The sequence below is a fragment of the Scophthalmus maximus genome, chromosome 20, assembly GCF_022379125.1.
Source record: "Scophthalmus maximus strain ysfricsl-2021 chromosome 20, ASM2237912v1, whole genome shotgun sequence".
Classification (NCBI taxonomy): Eukaryota; Metazoa; Chordata; class Actinopteri; order Pleuronectiformes; family Scophthalmidae; genus Scophthalmus; species Scophthalmus maximus.
Window position 1 is genome coordinate 8,911,337 of NC_061534.1, and position 18,344 is coordinate 8,929,680.

The 18,344-nt window shown below is 44.8% G+C and overlaps 1 protein-coding gene across 3 annotated transcripts in view; it reads right to left on the reverse strand.

Annotated features, from left to right (window-relative positions):
* Positions 1-18,344, reverse strand: part of gdnfa (glial cell derived neurotrophic factor a) — a 38,315-nt gene that overhangs the window by 3,642 nt on the left and 16,329 nt on the right. Inside the window, exons 3-4 of one of the 3 annotated variants that reach the window (XM_035607786.2) lie at positions 8,928-8,999; positions 2,348-2,578 (exon numbers count right to left, since the gene is read on the reverse strand). In XM_035607786.2, coding sequence (XP_035463679.2) covers positions 2,348-2,552 — 205 coding nt within the window. In that variant the 5' untranslated portion in view covers positions 2,553-2,578; positions 8,928-8,999. Of the gene's footprint in view, positions 1-2,347; positions 2,579-3,448; positions 4,907-8,927; positions 9,000-18,344 lie in introns of those variants that run through there. The other 2 variants (XM_035607785.2, XM_035607784.2) reach the window with 2 other exon arrangements.

Consider the following 18,344-nt stretch of genomic DNA (forward strand, 5'->3'; position numbering starts at 1 on the left):
TGGATTTATGTATTTCCCAAAATGTTCCTTTTTAAGTGCACAAAAGGCAGAAATGTGCGTACTCCGCAGAAATAAATCAACGCACGACCGCCAATTCAATTCGCCGAACCATCGAGACAGGAGGAAAGAATGATGCACATTGTTGTTGACCGATCAGGCTCATGGTCAGCCGGCATATGGACAGTAAAGTGTGCAGTCAGAAATACGGACGGAGCCCATAAATACTGTGAGAAAAGTGCAGATCAGCAGCAGCGGGTGCTGATTTATAGATCGCTCTCGTGCAGAGGAATGCGAGAAGGAGTCCGGAGTTGTTCGTCAGAACGTGCAGGTGCCCCGGTTTAACTCCCCCCTCGGATGGCTCTCGGGAGGACGAGTTGGAGGGTGAAGGTCAGAGGGTGCTGTCACTTCCAATTTCCGGATTTGCTTTCGCCAGAAAGAAAGGAAATATGTGCCGCGATGGGACGGGACGTGGCGTTGGCACATTTGGCTTTGCAGCGGATAATGTGGCCGGAGTTTCAACAAAACAAGTGTTGCTGTCATTAGGTCATTAAAAAGAGGTTTTCAGCAATTTCCACACCGCAGCCGCCCGCGTGTAGACACAGACCAATTTAACCACCAAAAGGCATCCAAGTTCGACGTTGAGTTTCAGCCTTGATAGATGTATATTTAGAAACGCGTAGACCTCAAAGGGCCAAAATAAAAAGAAATTCACACGATCGGAGTCGTTTAGACGGCGGAGCAGATCGCAGTCTGCTCCAAACTCAAAACATGCACCGGCAGCACAGCTCCCCACCATCTGCTGCGAGCAGCGCCGAGGACCGACTGAGAGCCTTGCACCCTCCTTTGTTACATGTTGATTCTATTAGGGGAGATATGTCGCTCCTGCTGCAGCGCCCGCAGGTCTGGCTACGATAAAACTCTGTGTGGAGATCACGAAGACGCACTGTTCTAAAACTCCCGACTCGAAATCGCATGTACAGTAGGTGTGCATGAGGGAGCGTATTGGTTTTGTGAGGCGGCGTGTGATGCCTGGCAGGTGGCGTCGCGGTTCGCGTCGGCCCCTCTCCATTGCAGTGTCGGCTATCTCCTCTCTTGTACCTGTCCGCGTTCTGGCCGAGCGCAGGCCACCTGATCCGCCTGCGCCCCACAGCTGATCGGGCCACGCCGCTTCTGTACCAGGTGAGTCGGGGCCAATCTGTTTGGAGACACCTGCCCTCTGATTTAGACACCTCCTATTGTATGTCAGCTGGCAGGCAGGGCGGCTCCGGGTGTACACCTGCTGACAGACCGGACCGGTGGCGTCGCACGGTGGTGAATCGTGACGCGGTCTGAGCCGCCACTTAGCCGTTTCTCTAAAATAATCACATATGATGATATTGGAGTATGCTTGTGCAACGGTCGTAGTGGATTTTGTGTCTTCCCCGACCCGTCTCCTACTTGGAGCTGTGGCGTTGTTTACACTGATAGCGCGCAGTTAATCGTTTTTTGGGTTACACACAGCAGATCGGTGATGTCACCGCGGTCCAAACAGAGGATGAGGTGGCCGGACAAACATTTGTCTAAATGTTCCATTCCTTATCTAGTTTCTTGGCAGCGCTTCACGTCTGCGTGAAGACAAACCCGATGTCACACTCGATCCAAACATAATAAATCCCTGCTGCCCACCGCTGCTGTTGAAAGGAACCTAAACACAGAACTCTCTCTCTTGATGTTTTAAACTCTCCGGGTGTTGTCTATAGCCTCTGCCCCCTGAAAATTCCCAGCGACCACACTGGCCCTCTCTTACAGTAGGGGTCTCTTAGAGTTTCAGAGAGGCAGTGGTGAGCGTAAACAAAAGTAGGAGGGGGGAAAAGCGGTAGAGTAGAGAGCAACGTCTCCGTAGGAGTTGGAACTGTTCGTGCTTTCATTCATGTTGCTGGCTTGTTTTGACATCGATACGTGTAAACCACAGCAGCAATAAAACTGAAATTAAGATCTTCCCTCTGATAGCCTGCATGTGTGAGAGCGTTATCAATGTAGGACTCTCCACCGGTGACTCAACCCACTGGATATCACTTTACACGCTGTCTCTGGAGTGTAATTAGTCAGGAAAGGCCAAATTACTTGGCCCCGCAAACCAACTGTGCTGTATGAGTTGCCCTGGTTCAAAATGCAACCTTCGGTACAAACTGTATGTGTTTGTCTCCTCTCCTACCTTTGTGTTTGTGTGGTTAGTTGCATGTTTTTTGAATAGAGGTTTGCACAAGCAGTGGGCCAATTATCCGCCATTCAGGTGACCAAGCACAGTGACCGCACGCACGTCACACAAAAGATTTTTGTCAAAACACGGACATGCCGCAGGCCTTACATTGACTCTCCATTGAGATCTCCTGCAGGTCGCGGTCCTCGCGCTGGAACGCCGGCTCTTCGTCCTCCACAGACAGGCTCGCGGAATCACTGTCGCTGCTGGGGAAGTGAGTTCTCTTGGCTGGCTGAGTGTTTCGGTAGAGGGGCCGTGTAGCAGCGGAGCTCAGGAGCAACAAACACGTGGCCAAAACATCCCATAACTTCATCTTAGACTCAGTTCCTATGAAGAAAGCTGCAAAAGAGAAAAAGGAAATAGCATTAGAGAGGATGCTTCATTTGAAATTGGGTGATAGAACTATCTGATCAGAAAAATATGACAAAAAAAATATATTAACACGCTCAGAATGTATGACAACGTTTGTTTATAATGAAGTCAGCAAAGTGTTGTGGCCGGACCTCCCCTGACTCATATCTATATTAATAACTATGTGCCATCATGTCAAGAGTCTTTGATCCTCACTTTGTCTCATAGTGAGGTTTACTGTACATATGAATGTCAAAGTAAACCTACTTCAACACTACGATTCAGTCAAGAACATAAGAGGGAAAATATGGCAAGAACAATAAAAGAAGTGCATACATTTGTGCGTAAAAGTTTCGCATTTCCAAACATTTGCGATTGACCGACCAAGCAGCCAGCTATTCACATATTGATTGATTTATTCTCAACTGATTGTCAGTAGGATTATGAGATGATACATCCCTGCTGCTGTGATATCAGGAGGGTGCAGCCTTACACACACACACACACACACACACACAAAAAGCGGTTGGTGAAAGCACGCACCGCAGATTGGCAACGATAGCCTAAATAATGGTGCGAGTTGGCCAGATGGCGATCCCCAAAGCTTACGTGACTCTGCCTAATGGCACGTTGAGTCTGCAGTAAACCTCAACAGCTATGCGTGGATAAATACTGGGCTTAAACATGCAATGCAAAAAAAAAACCAGTGTGCACACTGAGCACAAGTTGCATTTTTTTCCATTTCTTTGGCTATTTGCGTGTTTATCTTTTACGCACAGATGGAAATATCAATGTCACACTTGCAAATAAAAAATGAAAAAAGAGAATGAATAATGACAATGACAATGCTTCTAATACCTTAAATAGGGCCCATGCAGACCTGGAACTCGCGCGGATGTTGGGTGTTAGAATCCAAACGGAGAACGCGACTCATCTAGTGTCCCGAGCTGATTCAGCTGCAGTGACTCGCTTCAACAGGCACAATCAAAATGAAATTAAAATCCTTGAAACGTGTTGAAAATCAGTTTGTGTCCGATTGTTGTTGTTTCTTTTCAATAGTGCACCAGGTGTGGTCTTCATGCTCCGGTCCGGCGCGCCGACCGAGCCATGCGTCTCTCCACACTCGGGGAGTCCAAAGGTGCAGTGGGTGTCGAGCGGGGCCGACCGAGTGCCGCTGCGCCTGGCGGGGGCTCAGTTGCAGTCGCTGATTAATTGGATGCTACGTTTCCACGTTGGAAATCCGAGAGAGCTCCGCCGCCTCCGGCTGAAAGGAGTCCAATGAAGACATCAGCGTCTCCGACGCGATGCACGCGTAAACGTGTTCTTCCAGAGGGCAGCGCGCTCTCCTCGTCTGCCTCTGGGTAGGAACCAGTTGTATCCAGAAGTGCGTTACAATCTCACGACCGCCAACATTTGACGAGACCTCGACATGGCACACAACACAGGTGGGGGCATGTTCCCCCCCCCCTCAGGTAGAATCTGTGTCGCTCGAAGGCCTTTCCACGCGCGGTGTCCTCATGCTGGACCGAGAGCGGGACCGACGTCTGCGCACAACACCGCGCCGGGCGCAGAGGGCGGTTTGGAGAGATTTATAGCGAAGTGCGCTCTGACGTTCCGGGGGCAGTTGGTGTCCGCCCCCTCCTTCGTGGATCAACTGCGCGAGCAAACAAGTGAACAACAAGAGAGGTCCGCATATCTCCGTTCGGAGGAGCGCGGTTTTCAGATGTCTTGGGGATTATGTCACACATCCTGATGTCCCCGGGTTAGATTTCAGTATGCGGAATGCGATTTGGAGATGTTCTGTTGCGATGCGCGTTTCCAACCCGATCTCCTGCGCTCTGTGCGCGCCGGTGTCGAGTTCCGTCCGATGGCTACACACACACACACACACACACGTACACACACACACACACACACACGCACACACACACACCCCTCAAATATAAGAGTCCCACTTCACTTTGCTATTTGACACGTTACAACGCGAGACCCCGAGTATGGTTTTGTTACGATAAACCCACAGGCTTTCTGCAGTGCCTCTACTCCAAATGCGTTAAATGCGCATATACACAGCTCGGATCGTCTGGTCATTCAATGAGCAGTGTCTTGTCAAGGTGAGCCCGAGGCGACACGGCGCACACCACAAAAGGAGGACCCACAATGTTCCAAGCCTTTCATCTTGTGAAAAAATAACTGAATTCCACAAGTCACCCACTCCTTTAACAATTAAAGTCATTTTTGGGGTTCGTAGCCAGAAGAGAGCGGCCCCCTTCCAACAACCAAAACACTTTTCCAAGAAAGTATTCTGGTTTTAATTGAATGCGGGACGTGTGACAAAAGATGGCTGTTCGATGAAAGGATGGAAATCCCAGCGCTGACACTTCAAATCCCCGCTGACTTATCTGTTATCCGCTTGGTATTAAGGCTTTTTATTTGTTTCCTTATGAGCCCAAACTTCTTGTCCATACACGTTTTTCTTTCAAGCTTTAAAATAATGTGCATGGTCCTTAATGGATGTATGGATGTATGGATTCCTTTCTGTCATGTTCCCGAGTTTTTCTTTGCATTGACTGACAAAGTCATGATACTGTACAACCACCGGAATCCATATCATTTCCTTTTGCTTGAAACTTGATGGTTACTTAGTCCTGACTGATACTGACCCTTAATTACTATTATTCATTATTATTCTACTGTACAGTCTGTACTGGTAACAGTCTCCCCACTGTCCTGCTGTTAAAGAACTATTTACTCTTAAAATCCATCACTGTAATAGGACTAAACAATGTCTTGAAACGGAAATGCCCTCATGAACAACTTCTGTTAGACACACTTTATATGTTTTCTCCAAAAAAAAAACAAGCTGGCCATATGATAGACACAACTTTAGAGCTGCAATTCATTTTCATTATCGATTCATCAGTCGATTATTTCCTCGATCAATAGATTAGTAGTTTGGTCCATAAAATGGTGAAATATGTCAACTGTGTTTCCCAAACCCAAAGATGACATTTTAGTTTTGTCCACACACCAAATACATTTAGTGTACTGTCATAGAGGAGCAAAGAAACCAGAAAATATTCATATTCAAGAAGCTGAAATCTGAGAATTTTGACTTTTTCTTTTCTTAAAAACTACTTCAAGCGATTAATCAATTATCAAAATAGTTGGCAATTCATTTAATAGTCGATTACTAATAGATGAATCGATTAACTGTTGAAGATCTACACAACTTGACAAAATAATTTGACATTATGTTTTCTCACACTGGCTGAAAGCACACTTTACTGTACTAGATACAGTACGGGCTGCTCTGTCACATCTGAAACTGAGCCCTGTCCCCGTGATTAAGATGTTGCAGCGATCTGTCACATCAGCAGTCATAATTCTCCCTGCCCCCCCCCCCCCCCCCCCCCCCCCCCCCCCCGCTCTGATCGCTGAATCACCACATAGGTAATAACAACGTGGACCACAGTGCACCTCAGTGCAGTCACTCAACTTATTCCTACGATTAAAATTCAATTTAAAAAATGTTATTTTATGTGGATCAGCAGGAATATTAAAAACGGCCCTCTGTGATGTTTCCCTGCCAGTGCACGCTGGGATCGCCTCCAGTCTCCCATTAGCCCGAGAAAGGAATAAGCCGGTAAAGAGAATCAGTGAAAGGGAATTGGTGCTTCTATAAACAAGCTCAAAGTATGAACGTAATGTGAACTGGGCAAACAGTAGATTATATTAGAAGAAGAGTCATTTGAAGGCAGAGCCTGTGTTGTCGGAGCTCCGTGTGCTTCTTCAAGGTCATGTAAAGTTCACTTTTAGTGAAAGCAGAGATGACAAAGTTATGAAATGTGGATTTTTTCCATTTAAACTATGTCTGCTGTCAAATTTCACATATTATCTATTGACATAAAACTAATTGGTACAAAACACAACTTGCTATGTACTGTCTTATTTATGTGTTTTATATCAAAACTACTATAGTGTTTGTATCAAACATATTATCATGAGAAAGGATGTTATATTTCTAATAGGATAATGATAATACCTCTATTGACACATTCAGATGGCAAATGTATGGAAATTACAATACATGGAAATACATACATATAGTTTTACATAATACAGCAGTCACTGTGTTCCACTGTACATTATAATTTCATTAATATGAATTATGTGTTGGTATAACTGTAGATCTCACACATGACACAGCAATATGGATTTTTGGGGGTTGATGCCGATACTGATAGTAGAGAGTATTTAAGTTATTGTTTTAAATGTATAACTATAATTACAATAATTGTAAATAAAAAGTAAACACAAATACAACCAAATTTATGCAATTAGAATCTTTTCAGTTTTTTCTGTAAAAATTAAAGTTTTGGCTGCATCATCGTCACCTCAGACTCAGGGAACTTTTAGACCATCTCACATTTTATAGATGAAAAAATTATTATTATTAACAAAATGGGCAAATTATTTCATAATGAAAATAATCATTATTTCTTTAGCCATAATCAGTATCCCACTAATATTTAGCCACAGCCCTGAGACAGATTAATCATAACTATTGTAGAAAGCAAAATGTCACTCACTTGAGATACATCTGCTCATTTGCCATGACTGGCACCATGATTTGGCACCATAAACTATATCAAAATGATGACTAACCATAGCATATTTCACATGGGAGATATTTTTACATGTCGCTCCATATGGCATGACATCTCAGGCTGGTTTGGTACACAGCCTGCTCAGAGATATGTCACACAGAGGCTACATTGTTTATTGATATCTCCAGCAGCGGTCACCAAAGGATTCCTCTGTGACCCTCCTCTGTCTCACACAGGCAGAGAAGTGAAGATAATGGCCACTGAAAATAGAAACAATCTTAGAGAGTTCCTTTATGAGAGAGAGAGTCGGGGGGGGGGGGGGGGGAAGTCCCTTGGGCTGAATACTTGAGTGACTATAATAAATATTAATTTGTTTGGGGGAGAAACGTGAGTAAGCTGAACGAATCACCACCACATGGGGTGTGAGGCAGAGACTCGTCACCCACACAGAGGAGCTTTTCTTCCAGTGTTTGTGCCACTGACGGGACGGGGGCACCTCAGTGCCTCGATGTCGAGGCTCCACAGAGCGCCGACAGGCCCTCAGATGACTCCCAACGGAGTTTATATGGACATATTACAACACCCACGCAAACCATCCAGATCGCCGCAGCTGGTTTAGCTTAATAGAGAATTGTAAAAAAAAATTAATATGAAACAAATGTCACGCATTGGCTTATCTCTTATCTACGGCCGTCTTCGGGTTTCCTGTCTCCTCGCGCGGATTCTATCCCTTGATGACGACTTGTCTTGTTTAAATCATTGGATTTCAGATCATAGTGATTTGATAACAGCTGGCAACCCGTTCGTTGTTTTGTCAATGTGTTTTTTCCGCCTGTTGATTGTGTGAGTCACGGTTGCGTGTGAAACGCAATAAAAGTGGGACATCTGTAGGCTTGTTTAAAGTGCTTCATTCCAACTTAACAATGCTCGATAATGAAGTGAACGGCACAACGATGACGCGATACATGTAAGTCGGTAAACAAATCGACGGCAACACGCGTTCATTTAAAGAATGATTTCTGTTTGGATGCTTTGTGCTTTCAAACTCTTGTCCGACCCACGAGCACGACTTGAACGTGGGTAAGATGAATACAACCTCATCAGTAGTTTGCTTGTCAGTTTTATATAAAAATTATTCTGGGCAATGTACATGCCAGTTTTACTGAAAACTCAAGAAACAAAGTTAAAAAATCATTTCACGTTAAAAGGCCCAGTTCATGGACGGCCGACGGCAGCGGACCCTGCTGGGTTGTCCCCACTGAGCCTGGTGTGTCTGTTGGGACAAGCTGGTTATGAATGCAGCATGCGCAGTGTTCGGTTTGTTGGTGGTGTTGATGTGAATCATGGTTCGCATGTTCATGTTTTAGGCCAATAAGTGTCGGGCGAACATTGTTTCAAACTTGTGCAAAATATGGATATTGTCATGATGAGCGCAAATCATGTCAAAATATCTCTAGGGAAAACGACAGCGACTTTTGTTTTCCGTTTAAAAGACGCAGAAAAGCAGCGGGAACTCTGCTTTTTGTGGTTATTATAGCTACTGATTAAAATAAGAGCATGACCCAAGGAAAAAACAAACCAGATGCACTGTACTAATTATGTAATGTTTATAGAAAATATAGCATTATAAGAATCAATCCCAGCAAAGTACACGGGGGCTCATGGCATGTTATTTGTAGCTGATTTTAGTATTTGATGGGCAGTGGGAGGTAATTAAGTGCATTTACCCGATCCAGAAGTGCCGGTTGTTTGCCAGAGTGAGCTCAGCTGTCAGCGGACACTGAGCCCCCGGCATGGAGCTGCAGAGACAGAGAGCAGGTAGTCGGGGTGGATTCACATAGCTTTCAGCTGATCCATTAGGACATGCTACGATTCGGCCGTGGCCCGCTGCCAAAATGCCCGGCAATTGTGGCACTCACAGTGGGGTTATTAACATCTGTTTCAGTCATTGCTCAAACATTTTATAGAGTATTTGTTGGCATCATTCACATTGTATGTGTGCGAAAGTATGTGCAAGCATGAGTATGTCTGTGTGTGTGTGTGTGTGTGTGTGTGTGTGTGTGTGTGTGTGTGTGTGTGTGTGTGTGTGTGTGTGTGTGTGTGTGTGTGTGTGTGTGTGTGTGTGCGTGCGTGTGTGTGCGTGTGTGTGTGTGCGTGCGTGCGTGTGCGCGTGTGCGTGCGCGTGCGTGTAACTGTGCAACTGTGCCTGTGGGCGAGTGGTGTGCAACGTGTGCAATGTGTGTGTGTGTGTGTAAATGAGATCACTTGGTACTATCAAAGTGCAGCAGGACTATGACACTCTTATAAATAGAAGGGAGGAAGTGAGGAAGGTTAAATCTCTCTCAGACACAGATACTAAATTTGTGCACGGAGCCATTTAAAAAAAACCCACGTCCTTTCAGACCCACCGCACTATATATAATTACATTATCTTCATTTGGCGGTGCACCTTCTGTACAGTGTGAAGAGTAGTAGCTTTTTAGTCAACTTCATGGTCTGATTTGAAAAAAGTTATGAAAATGTGTTTTCCTCTAAGTGCAAAAGCTACACGAAGGTTTGGCCTGTTAATACATGACGTGCTTTAGCTGCATATACTGTGTGAACAGCTTATTAATAGTTGTGGCTGAATTCTCACCCCGTGAGCAAATGAGAATCCAATAAGCTCTGTCCTACGGAACACTGACAATGGGGAAGTGATTAATTCAAGGTCCTTCAAGTGGAGGAGGGGGGTTGTGAAAGTTAATAAACATTTACAACACTGCTCCCTCCTCCATTCACAAATAATGATGTAGGATTCAGGGAATACTTTTCCCCGAGTATGAAGAGCTGGACAGGTGGGAAACATATATGAACAATGAGATGCACTTGGGACGGCTTGGCCACTGCCCAAATCCTGAAAACCTCCAGGAGTGGCTGAGTTCAGCTGTCTCCAAGACAAAAGATGGATTGAAATAAGGAATTTCAGAAGAAATGCATGTGTGTGTTCTGTATTGTGCGGTGGGCCATATGTCCAAACATACACACAACACCACAGTCGCAGCATGGCCGTCTGCGGTTAGACTGATAGGAGTTGCTTGATTCCTCCAATTCAGCCCCACTTTTCGGCAGCTGTCGGGACATCAACACTCCGCCCCAAGGTGGCACAATGTCAGACTCTGCGGTGGCTTTACGGTTTTTAGCGTTTCAAAGAGTGTCCGCCAGGGCCTCCTGCTACTGTGTTACAAAACAAACAGGACTGGATGAGTGCTGATCACCACCACTGGGCAAAGATGAACAGCTCCCTTGGGAAAGGGGCGCGATGATGTCGCCTGTTCGTCCACTTGTTTCATGTATCTGTATCGCCTTACAGATTCAAACGGAAATATTTTGATGATAACCTCTAGCCTTCGAGGCGGCCTGCTGGACGGCCCCTGCTAAAAGCGCGGTGCACGAAGCCGGGTCTCGACTCTCACAAAGCTTCCCTGTCTCCGACGTAACAAGGTCACACTAATTGGAGGGGGAAGTGTCGAGGATGTCTTTGGGAACGAGCAGTGAGGTCAGAGAGTGATAGCAGTGAGGGTCAGATCCTGTTTCTGCTCCGGTTCCCTGTTCTAATCCAGCCTGGTATGTGTTGAGATCAGAGCAGGTCCCTTTCACTGCAGCCATCCGGTGGCCTGTGCAGGGGGGACTCTGCTAAGTCCGAATTTCCCCCCACTGCTGCACAAGTCACTGAAGAAAGCACGGGACGAAAGGCCTGGCACAGGCTCGCCCCGGTAGCTGGGGTCACTGAAGAAAAATTTAAGATGAAGAGACGCCAGAGAAAAAGACTCCGACAGTTTATTCCAGGTCATGTTTCTAAACTCTAAGAAACGTGGCACTTAACAGCCGTGTGATCCCCCTTGATGTATTTATGTTACTCGCTTGCATAAATACACTTTGACACACATACGCATTCATACATGTGGAACGGTGTGTGTATGTAAGTATACAGTAACTAACACACACACACACACACACACACACACACACACACACACACACACAAGTATACAGTAACTAACTAACACACACACACACACACACACACACACACACACACACACACACATACTCACTGAGGCATATCATGCTCCCTGTCAGTAAATACCCAGAGGATATCATATCTCCCTCTGAAGACTGGACAGTTGATCGGAGCAGCGCAACCACGTGCTCACTTTGATGTGAACCACGTCGTGCAGTCACCTTGAAAATGGCTGGAATTGTAAATATCAGAGAGCGACAGAACAGGATTTCCTCTGTGTTTTTCCCCCTTTTTCTTTTTATGTCCACGTTAATAGGGAAGACGTCAGTGCAAATCTGTGGGGAGCTTCAAACTGCAACCTCAACCACAAACATTGTTACAAGGAGCCATTTTTATTTTATACATACTGGAATGAATTGGATGTTTCCATCACATGTCCAGGTTAAAACTATAGGATTGCACAATACACAGTGAAATCTAATCATAGTTAAGGAAGTCTACACAAGTGAGTTAGAAATTACAATACTCCAAAGCCAAGGGCAAGTCGCTGCTTTAATACAACTGTTTGCATTGATTGACCGAAGTCATAATGCTGTAATATACAGTAATATTTAGAAACACACACACAAGGTCAGACACACTCACGCTCCGGTGACTTCACACACACACACACACACACACACACACACACACACGCACACGTCCCTGGCTCTCACACTGCCAGGGTTAGAAGTTCAAGTTTTAACTGGGGGCCACCCATGTTAAAATGTATAAACTCCCGGCGCCGCCCGGCGGTCTGAATCCATTATGTACAGATGTGGACGGAGTAGTGGCGAACTTTTCCAGCCCTGAGAAATATGACTCAGGAATATGCCAAACAGGATGTGGCGTTTCCCCCCGTGTGTCATACTTCTAATGACACTTCAACACTTTTACAGAACCCAAGGAGAATTAGCACATGTTGTTAGTGTCATACCGCCGGACAAAATAGGTCTCACTCGTCCCTGTAATGAACAGAAAGGTGAAGCGAATGCGGTGGCAACCTTGAACTTTGTTACATGAACAGCGCATAACAAGTGGCTTATAATAACAAACGGACTTGAGAGCTAACATGGAGACAATTGGATGTAATGCCATGTTAATCTAATCAGTTCACTTGGGAGTAGAGGTTATGGGAAAGTAGACTTGCAGTGTCAATTTACGTCCAAGGTCAAATAAATTAATGGCAGCTCCTGGTTGTACACGGTAGGTGGATCCTCGGATCACGAATTAAAACAGGTGTAAAGCAAACATCAGAAATTAAGCTAATTTAACGGCGGATTTTAATCTTGGTGGATATTGTATCTTATTAAAAAGAGAGTAAACACCTACACAGTGGTGAACATGTGTAGGTGTGTCGGTTTCCGACAGGGATTATTAACAACACCGCAGAGTGTGAACTGCTGATTAAGAGCAGACAATTAGGAAAGGGGATGATGGGATAATCGTGTTTGTTATCGTGGTTATCAGAATATGGAGGTCAGGTTTATTCGGTAATCATTGAGGGATTCAGCTCCAAGGCCAAGACTGAAATGTACCAAACAAGAAAGTGAGTCATTCAGGGCAGAGGGACTCTTTTCATTCGCTGCTGTGAGTCTGACTGATAGCTGAAGTATCTGGAGACAAACACTTGGGTTCAAAGATCAAGGGTCAGGTGTCAGATGTTGAAAATGCCCTGGGCATTCTCTTGTCCAGCCCTCCAAAAGAAAATCTTTTTGAAAATGAATAAAAGCACACTTTCATTTAAATTGACTAACTTTAATAGAAGTGTGAACGATTTCATTCATCAAATCTAAACCGAGCGCGCCGATGAGAAATCAGTCCGTCTCTCACGTGACGACACATGAGCTTTATCACGACTGTAACCAGATAATCTGGCCTCATATCACACATCACTCCCGTCCCGAGACACTTTATCAGTTTAAGCCCGAGTCTGAAAACACTCCAGCTGTCTCTTTGACCTGTGACAGGCGATCTGACTGCAGGTTGGGATGCTGAGGTCGGTTCATGTTACTAACAATTGGCATTTGCGAGTTTGTGTGCGGAATCACCGGCAACAACGTTGACGCACCGAAACAGCTGAGATCACTACGGATGAATGGCAGCCTCATGATAGATAGCGATAGATATATGGCTGTACGTACAGCCAGACGGGTGACAGATGGATGGCCGGACAGTAACAAATAAACATACTCGGAGATATTGGAGTAAATGCTTCAAAAAAAGCAGGGTGTATAACATTGGGAAGAAAACAAATGTAAAAAAAAAGGTTGCAAACAGCAAAATATTTCATTTCTGTTTATTAAGTTAAGTGTTGCCCCCTTTGTGGTAAATAATAGGTCGACTGAAGGGTCAATTATCCAACTCTTAGTGAGGATCAACACACTGTTTTTCGGCTCTTTTAAAAAAATGGTTTTCACCAGGGGGACAAGGGCGCAGGGGGGCGAAGCTTTGGATAGAGACCTCGATCATATTTCCAATACATTTCTTCTGGGAACAGAGGAACTTTGGTACCTGTCGCAAATGTAAAACACAGAGGTGTCAAACGTGAAACGCGAGCCGCATATCTGACAAAGGGGATACCGCTGCGAGGGATCAGTTCAGAGAGAGAAAGAACCCGGGTCCCCACAGCAGATGGGAGCTTGATCGTTGTAGCCGCAGGGGGAGAGAGCCACAGGAGAGTGACGCGAGACCACAAAAAAGGTTGGCGACACGGCTGGACTGTGACACATGTCCCACTGTGGAGGGGGATTTCATTCACCTGGCCTTTGGTGTGTCATCATGTTACCGGCCCTGTCATGAGCCTCCACCCTGTCCGCCTGCGCGGCATTGTTCGGCGCTGCATGTGGACAAGGGAATAAAGGAGGATGGATAACGAAAGAGAGAATAAGTTAGGCAGTGGGAGTGAGACGCAGTTAGGCCTATTGTTGCTGCTGTATCTTTTTTTTCTTTTCAAACACTACTAAAGCGAGGGATAAAGCTGATCAAAGGCATTGTACATGATTGCTCTGGTGGGTGTCGAGGCTCATTAGTTGCTGAGGCAGCGCGAGTGAATGGAGTGGTGGGGTCTGCGGTGCCATGTAGGAGGAACAAATGATGGCGCAGGATGAAGCAGCTCATCAACAAAGATATCATACTACATGTGGATCTTGAAAAGACACACCTGAGGACTGAATGACACACCTGGCCCATGTTTTTATACCATCCACGGTCTGTCAACATGTGTCTCATTCAAGGCAGCTACACACTAAATCTCGAATTTGTATGTGGGACGTGGAGACGTTCCACAGCTTCAATGACGACTTTTGTTACGCTTCCGCACAATGCAAGAGAAAAGGGAGAGAGAGAGAGAGAGAGAGAGAGAGAGAGAGAGAGAGAGAGAGAGAGAGAGAGAGCGAGTACAGGACGTGATGAGCTGAGTGGAAGAGAGTGCCTCGGTCGTAACACACCCCGTATGTGCAAAATAAGCAGAGTCAATTTCCTATTTACACTGATGTAAAGACAAGCATTTACTTGCACTAGTGTAGAAAGATAGACTGATCAAAGGACGGAAGTGAAACACAAGACCGGTGACCAGATACACTATAAAAAGTCAAAAGGAATAGAAACCATAATAATTTCACAAGCTACAAGAGTCGGTAAGTTATCACCATTTGAATGAAACATTGATTGGCATTGGTCTTGGGCAAACAAAAACAGCACTCGTTCAAAAACGAATCAAACATCCGCGTATGAGATGCTCTTGGCTGCATGTGCTTCACCTTTTGAAAATGACCATGTTTTGACTGAGGTATTTACAATATAAACAGACTCTGTAACAAGGACGGATATAAAGGTAACACTTTAGAATGATGACCCACAGTCCCAAAGACCTCCACCTCAAATACCTTTGTAATGGAGCTGTTTTTCTAAAAATGACCACGTACACACACATGTATTTATATGTGTGAGTGCACGACAAAGTGGACCTTGAGGTTCTTTACAGGGAGAGCGAGGGAGCTGTGTGCCAGCTCGCTGGAGGTGCTGCGAGATCAAGAACAGTCCACCCCCAGGTGGTAAAGCTGAGCTTTCAGGGGGTGAGAGGTCACAGACACCGGAGTGGTCACACACGTGTCAGAACACTATTTACAACCGGAGAGGCCCAACACAGACCACCTACGACCGCTCCTCCGACACAACACTGCGTCAGGGGGGTGCTGTGCGTCAGAATCCACTAGGGGGTGGTAAAGCTCCTTATATACACAATCTCTTCATCGCGATATGAGGACAGGAATGACTCTTATCATGGGTCAAGTGATAGTATATCTGTAATATGTATGAACTCTGAACCTGTACTGCATTTTCAGAAAAGCACGAAGAGACGGGATGACACGCGGAGATTCCTTTGCTGCTGAAATGAAAACCACGAGTGTGGTTGGATACAAGTTCAGAAGTGGGGCACGCATGTGAGTGCATAACTATGTCTTTCATTTGAAATGTGTCCACAACCTTTGGGCTCTTGTTCGAGGTTGCAAGGAAGTTCAGGTCAGAGTCAGACGGACGCAAACAGCATCGGCATGTGGTAGACTTACTATCTATTATTCAAATATTCAAAATAGAACAAAACTCTCTTTACGTCCTTATTGCAGTATCATTAATATCTGTATGATGCCCTGATCTGCATCATGCATCCATGTGATCATACACAGTAGATACACTTTCACAACTTCCACGAAGTTATTGGAGAGTAATGCTGCAAGCTGCAGTCACATGCAGAGACAATGAGCATCAGTTCCACGCATCTCTGGAACTCTGCTGGATTTGTCCCATCTGTCCAAAATAGTTGTTTAACTGGATTAAGATTTGGTACTCAAACTATTCAGTGACCCCCTGTGCATTTTGAACGGGGGCAATGTCATCCCATTTCTCCACTCGTTTTCAGGGTTTTTCTTTGAATCTGTATGTTCACATATGTATGTTGTTTTTCACATGATGCCTTTTCATACACATCCCCCCTCCTTAACAGTGAGTCTACCAGTGGAACGTTGACTCATTATCCATCGTCCCTTAAATATCAATCAGATAGGTGATTATAGGATGTTGTTAACAGGTACTAAGTAAAAACACTTTTCCTACCCAGTTGCTGTGACAAGAGAAGGACAGACTAGTTTGAAAATCTATTTTTTAGTCGATTTTGGGAATTGCACTGTCAGAAATGAACGTTTCCCCTCAGCTGCCGGGTATGAGCAAACTGCGTCTCCTTCAGAGAATGTCGCCCTCTGGTGGTTAATAGCACATGTCAGAGGAAAAGGGCTTGACCTTAAAAATAAACCCACACAAACATATAATTAAAGACTTAACGGAGTAAGTTAACTCTACATTTCAGTTGAGTTTTTCTCTTCTTCGTTTTTAGGCTTAAAAAAATTACAAATATATAATTTGTGCAACGAAAAACTGTCATTGACACAAACCACACACTGGTTTGGAGATTTATGCAGCGCAGTGCAATTGGGATGAAGAGTAAAGCTGTAAAGCTGCAGTCAGGATAGTGAAACAAGAGCCACAAGTGAGCCACTCTGCAAATTGCAACAACTGCCAATTAATAATACTGTACAGCACAGCATGTACAGTATAGGGGGGTTGTACAGGGTCTTGGTCCAAACAAGTATGCATGAAACAATAACACAGCGATAGAGAACAGGAAGAGGAAGAGGACGTGGAGCAAATGCATCACAAGTGTCAAGACACTTTGAAACTAGGAAGGAATAACGCACGAGGGGCAGCGAAGCTTCGTGTTGCAGTTGTCTCGATTAATCACTGATTAATCACCCACGCGTATCCTCTGGCTACGACCACATCAACATATTGTTGATGTGGTCGTAGCCAGAGGATACGCGTGGGGAAACCGAGGTGATGACGGCACATCAGGGGTCGCGCCAGTGATTAATCGAGACAACTGCAACACGAAGCTTCGCTGCCCCTGATGGAAAAATGTAGCCTTGTTAATGACTAAAACAGGGCAGTGTATGAAATATTTCCCCGCCGTTTATGATTTGTTATTCTTACGCCTGATTGAAAGGACAGGCTTCACCAAACGGGACTGCTTAAAAGGCCGTTCGCAGAAGTGGCTTGCGTAGCTGCATTGTTAAAATAGTTATTAGGCAATTTGAGTATTTTCACGAGCCATATGATCTTTATTGTATAGGCTACAGAGTAAAAAGCCAACAGCCATGATGAATTAAAATCACAGTTAAGCTCTGTCACAGCCACCCACACAGTTCACTGTGTCACTAAGGCTAGCTTCATTGAAAATGTCTCATTCCTGTGAGTTGCTGCGCCACAACGTATAACTGAATCTGTAGTAATCCATACACACCAGGTCTGCAGGAGCATTTAATATAAGTGAGTAGTTGATCCTCTGTGCCATTAGATAATACTCTCCTCCAGATGAAGGCCCTTGATTCAGAGTGTATTCCAAACCAACCTGTGCCTCACATGCAGCCACTGCTCAGACGCTTATGTAACATGTAACAAACAAACAAACAAATAAATATATATATATAGATAAAGGACGCAAAAAATGAACAAGAGCATGCTGCGAAGGTGACAAGTGATTCGTTTAAAATTTGTCGCCTGGCGTGACATTGCATGTCAAGGAATCTATCCCTCATCACGCCCGTACCTGCAGAAGGTCAGGTGAGGTGAAGAGGTGTCACCGACAGCGAAAGGTCACACGAGAAGCAAGGCCTTAAGCAGTGACACAGGGGGTCAAGACATTGTTTGTCATTCCCCTGACATTTATCAGCACTCAAAAAACAACACGAGAGGCTTTTCAAACAAAGGTTTATATTATTGACACCAATAGTCACAGTGAGAATGCTGAGCAATTCAGGGATAAGTAGAGCGGAAAAACCACCTAACATTTCAGATTTGAAATTATGTTGTGGTCATTAATAGATTGGATTGGATTTTTTTTTAATGCTAATTCCAATAGAGTTTGACTGTGTTTATGAAAATACCATAACATTTACACTACTCACAGAGGATGGCCCATTTTCTCCTGCCTTGTCATGAAAAATTCCCTTATAGGACCTTGTGAGACATTTATTTTCTTTCTATTTTGATC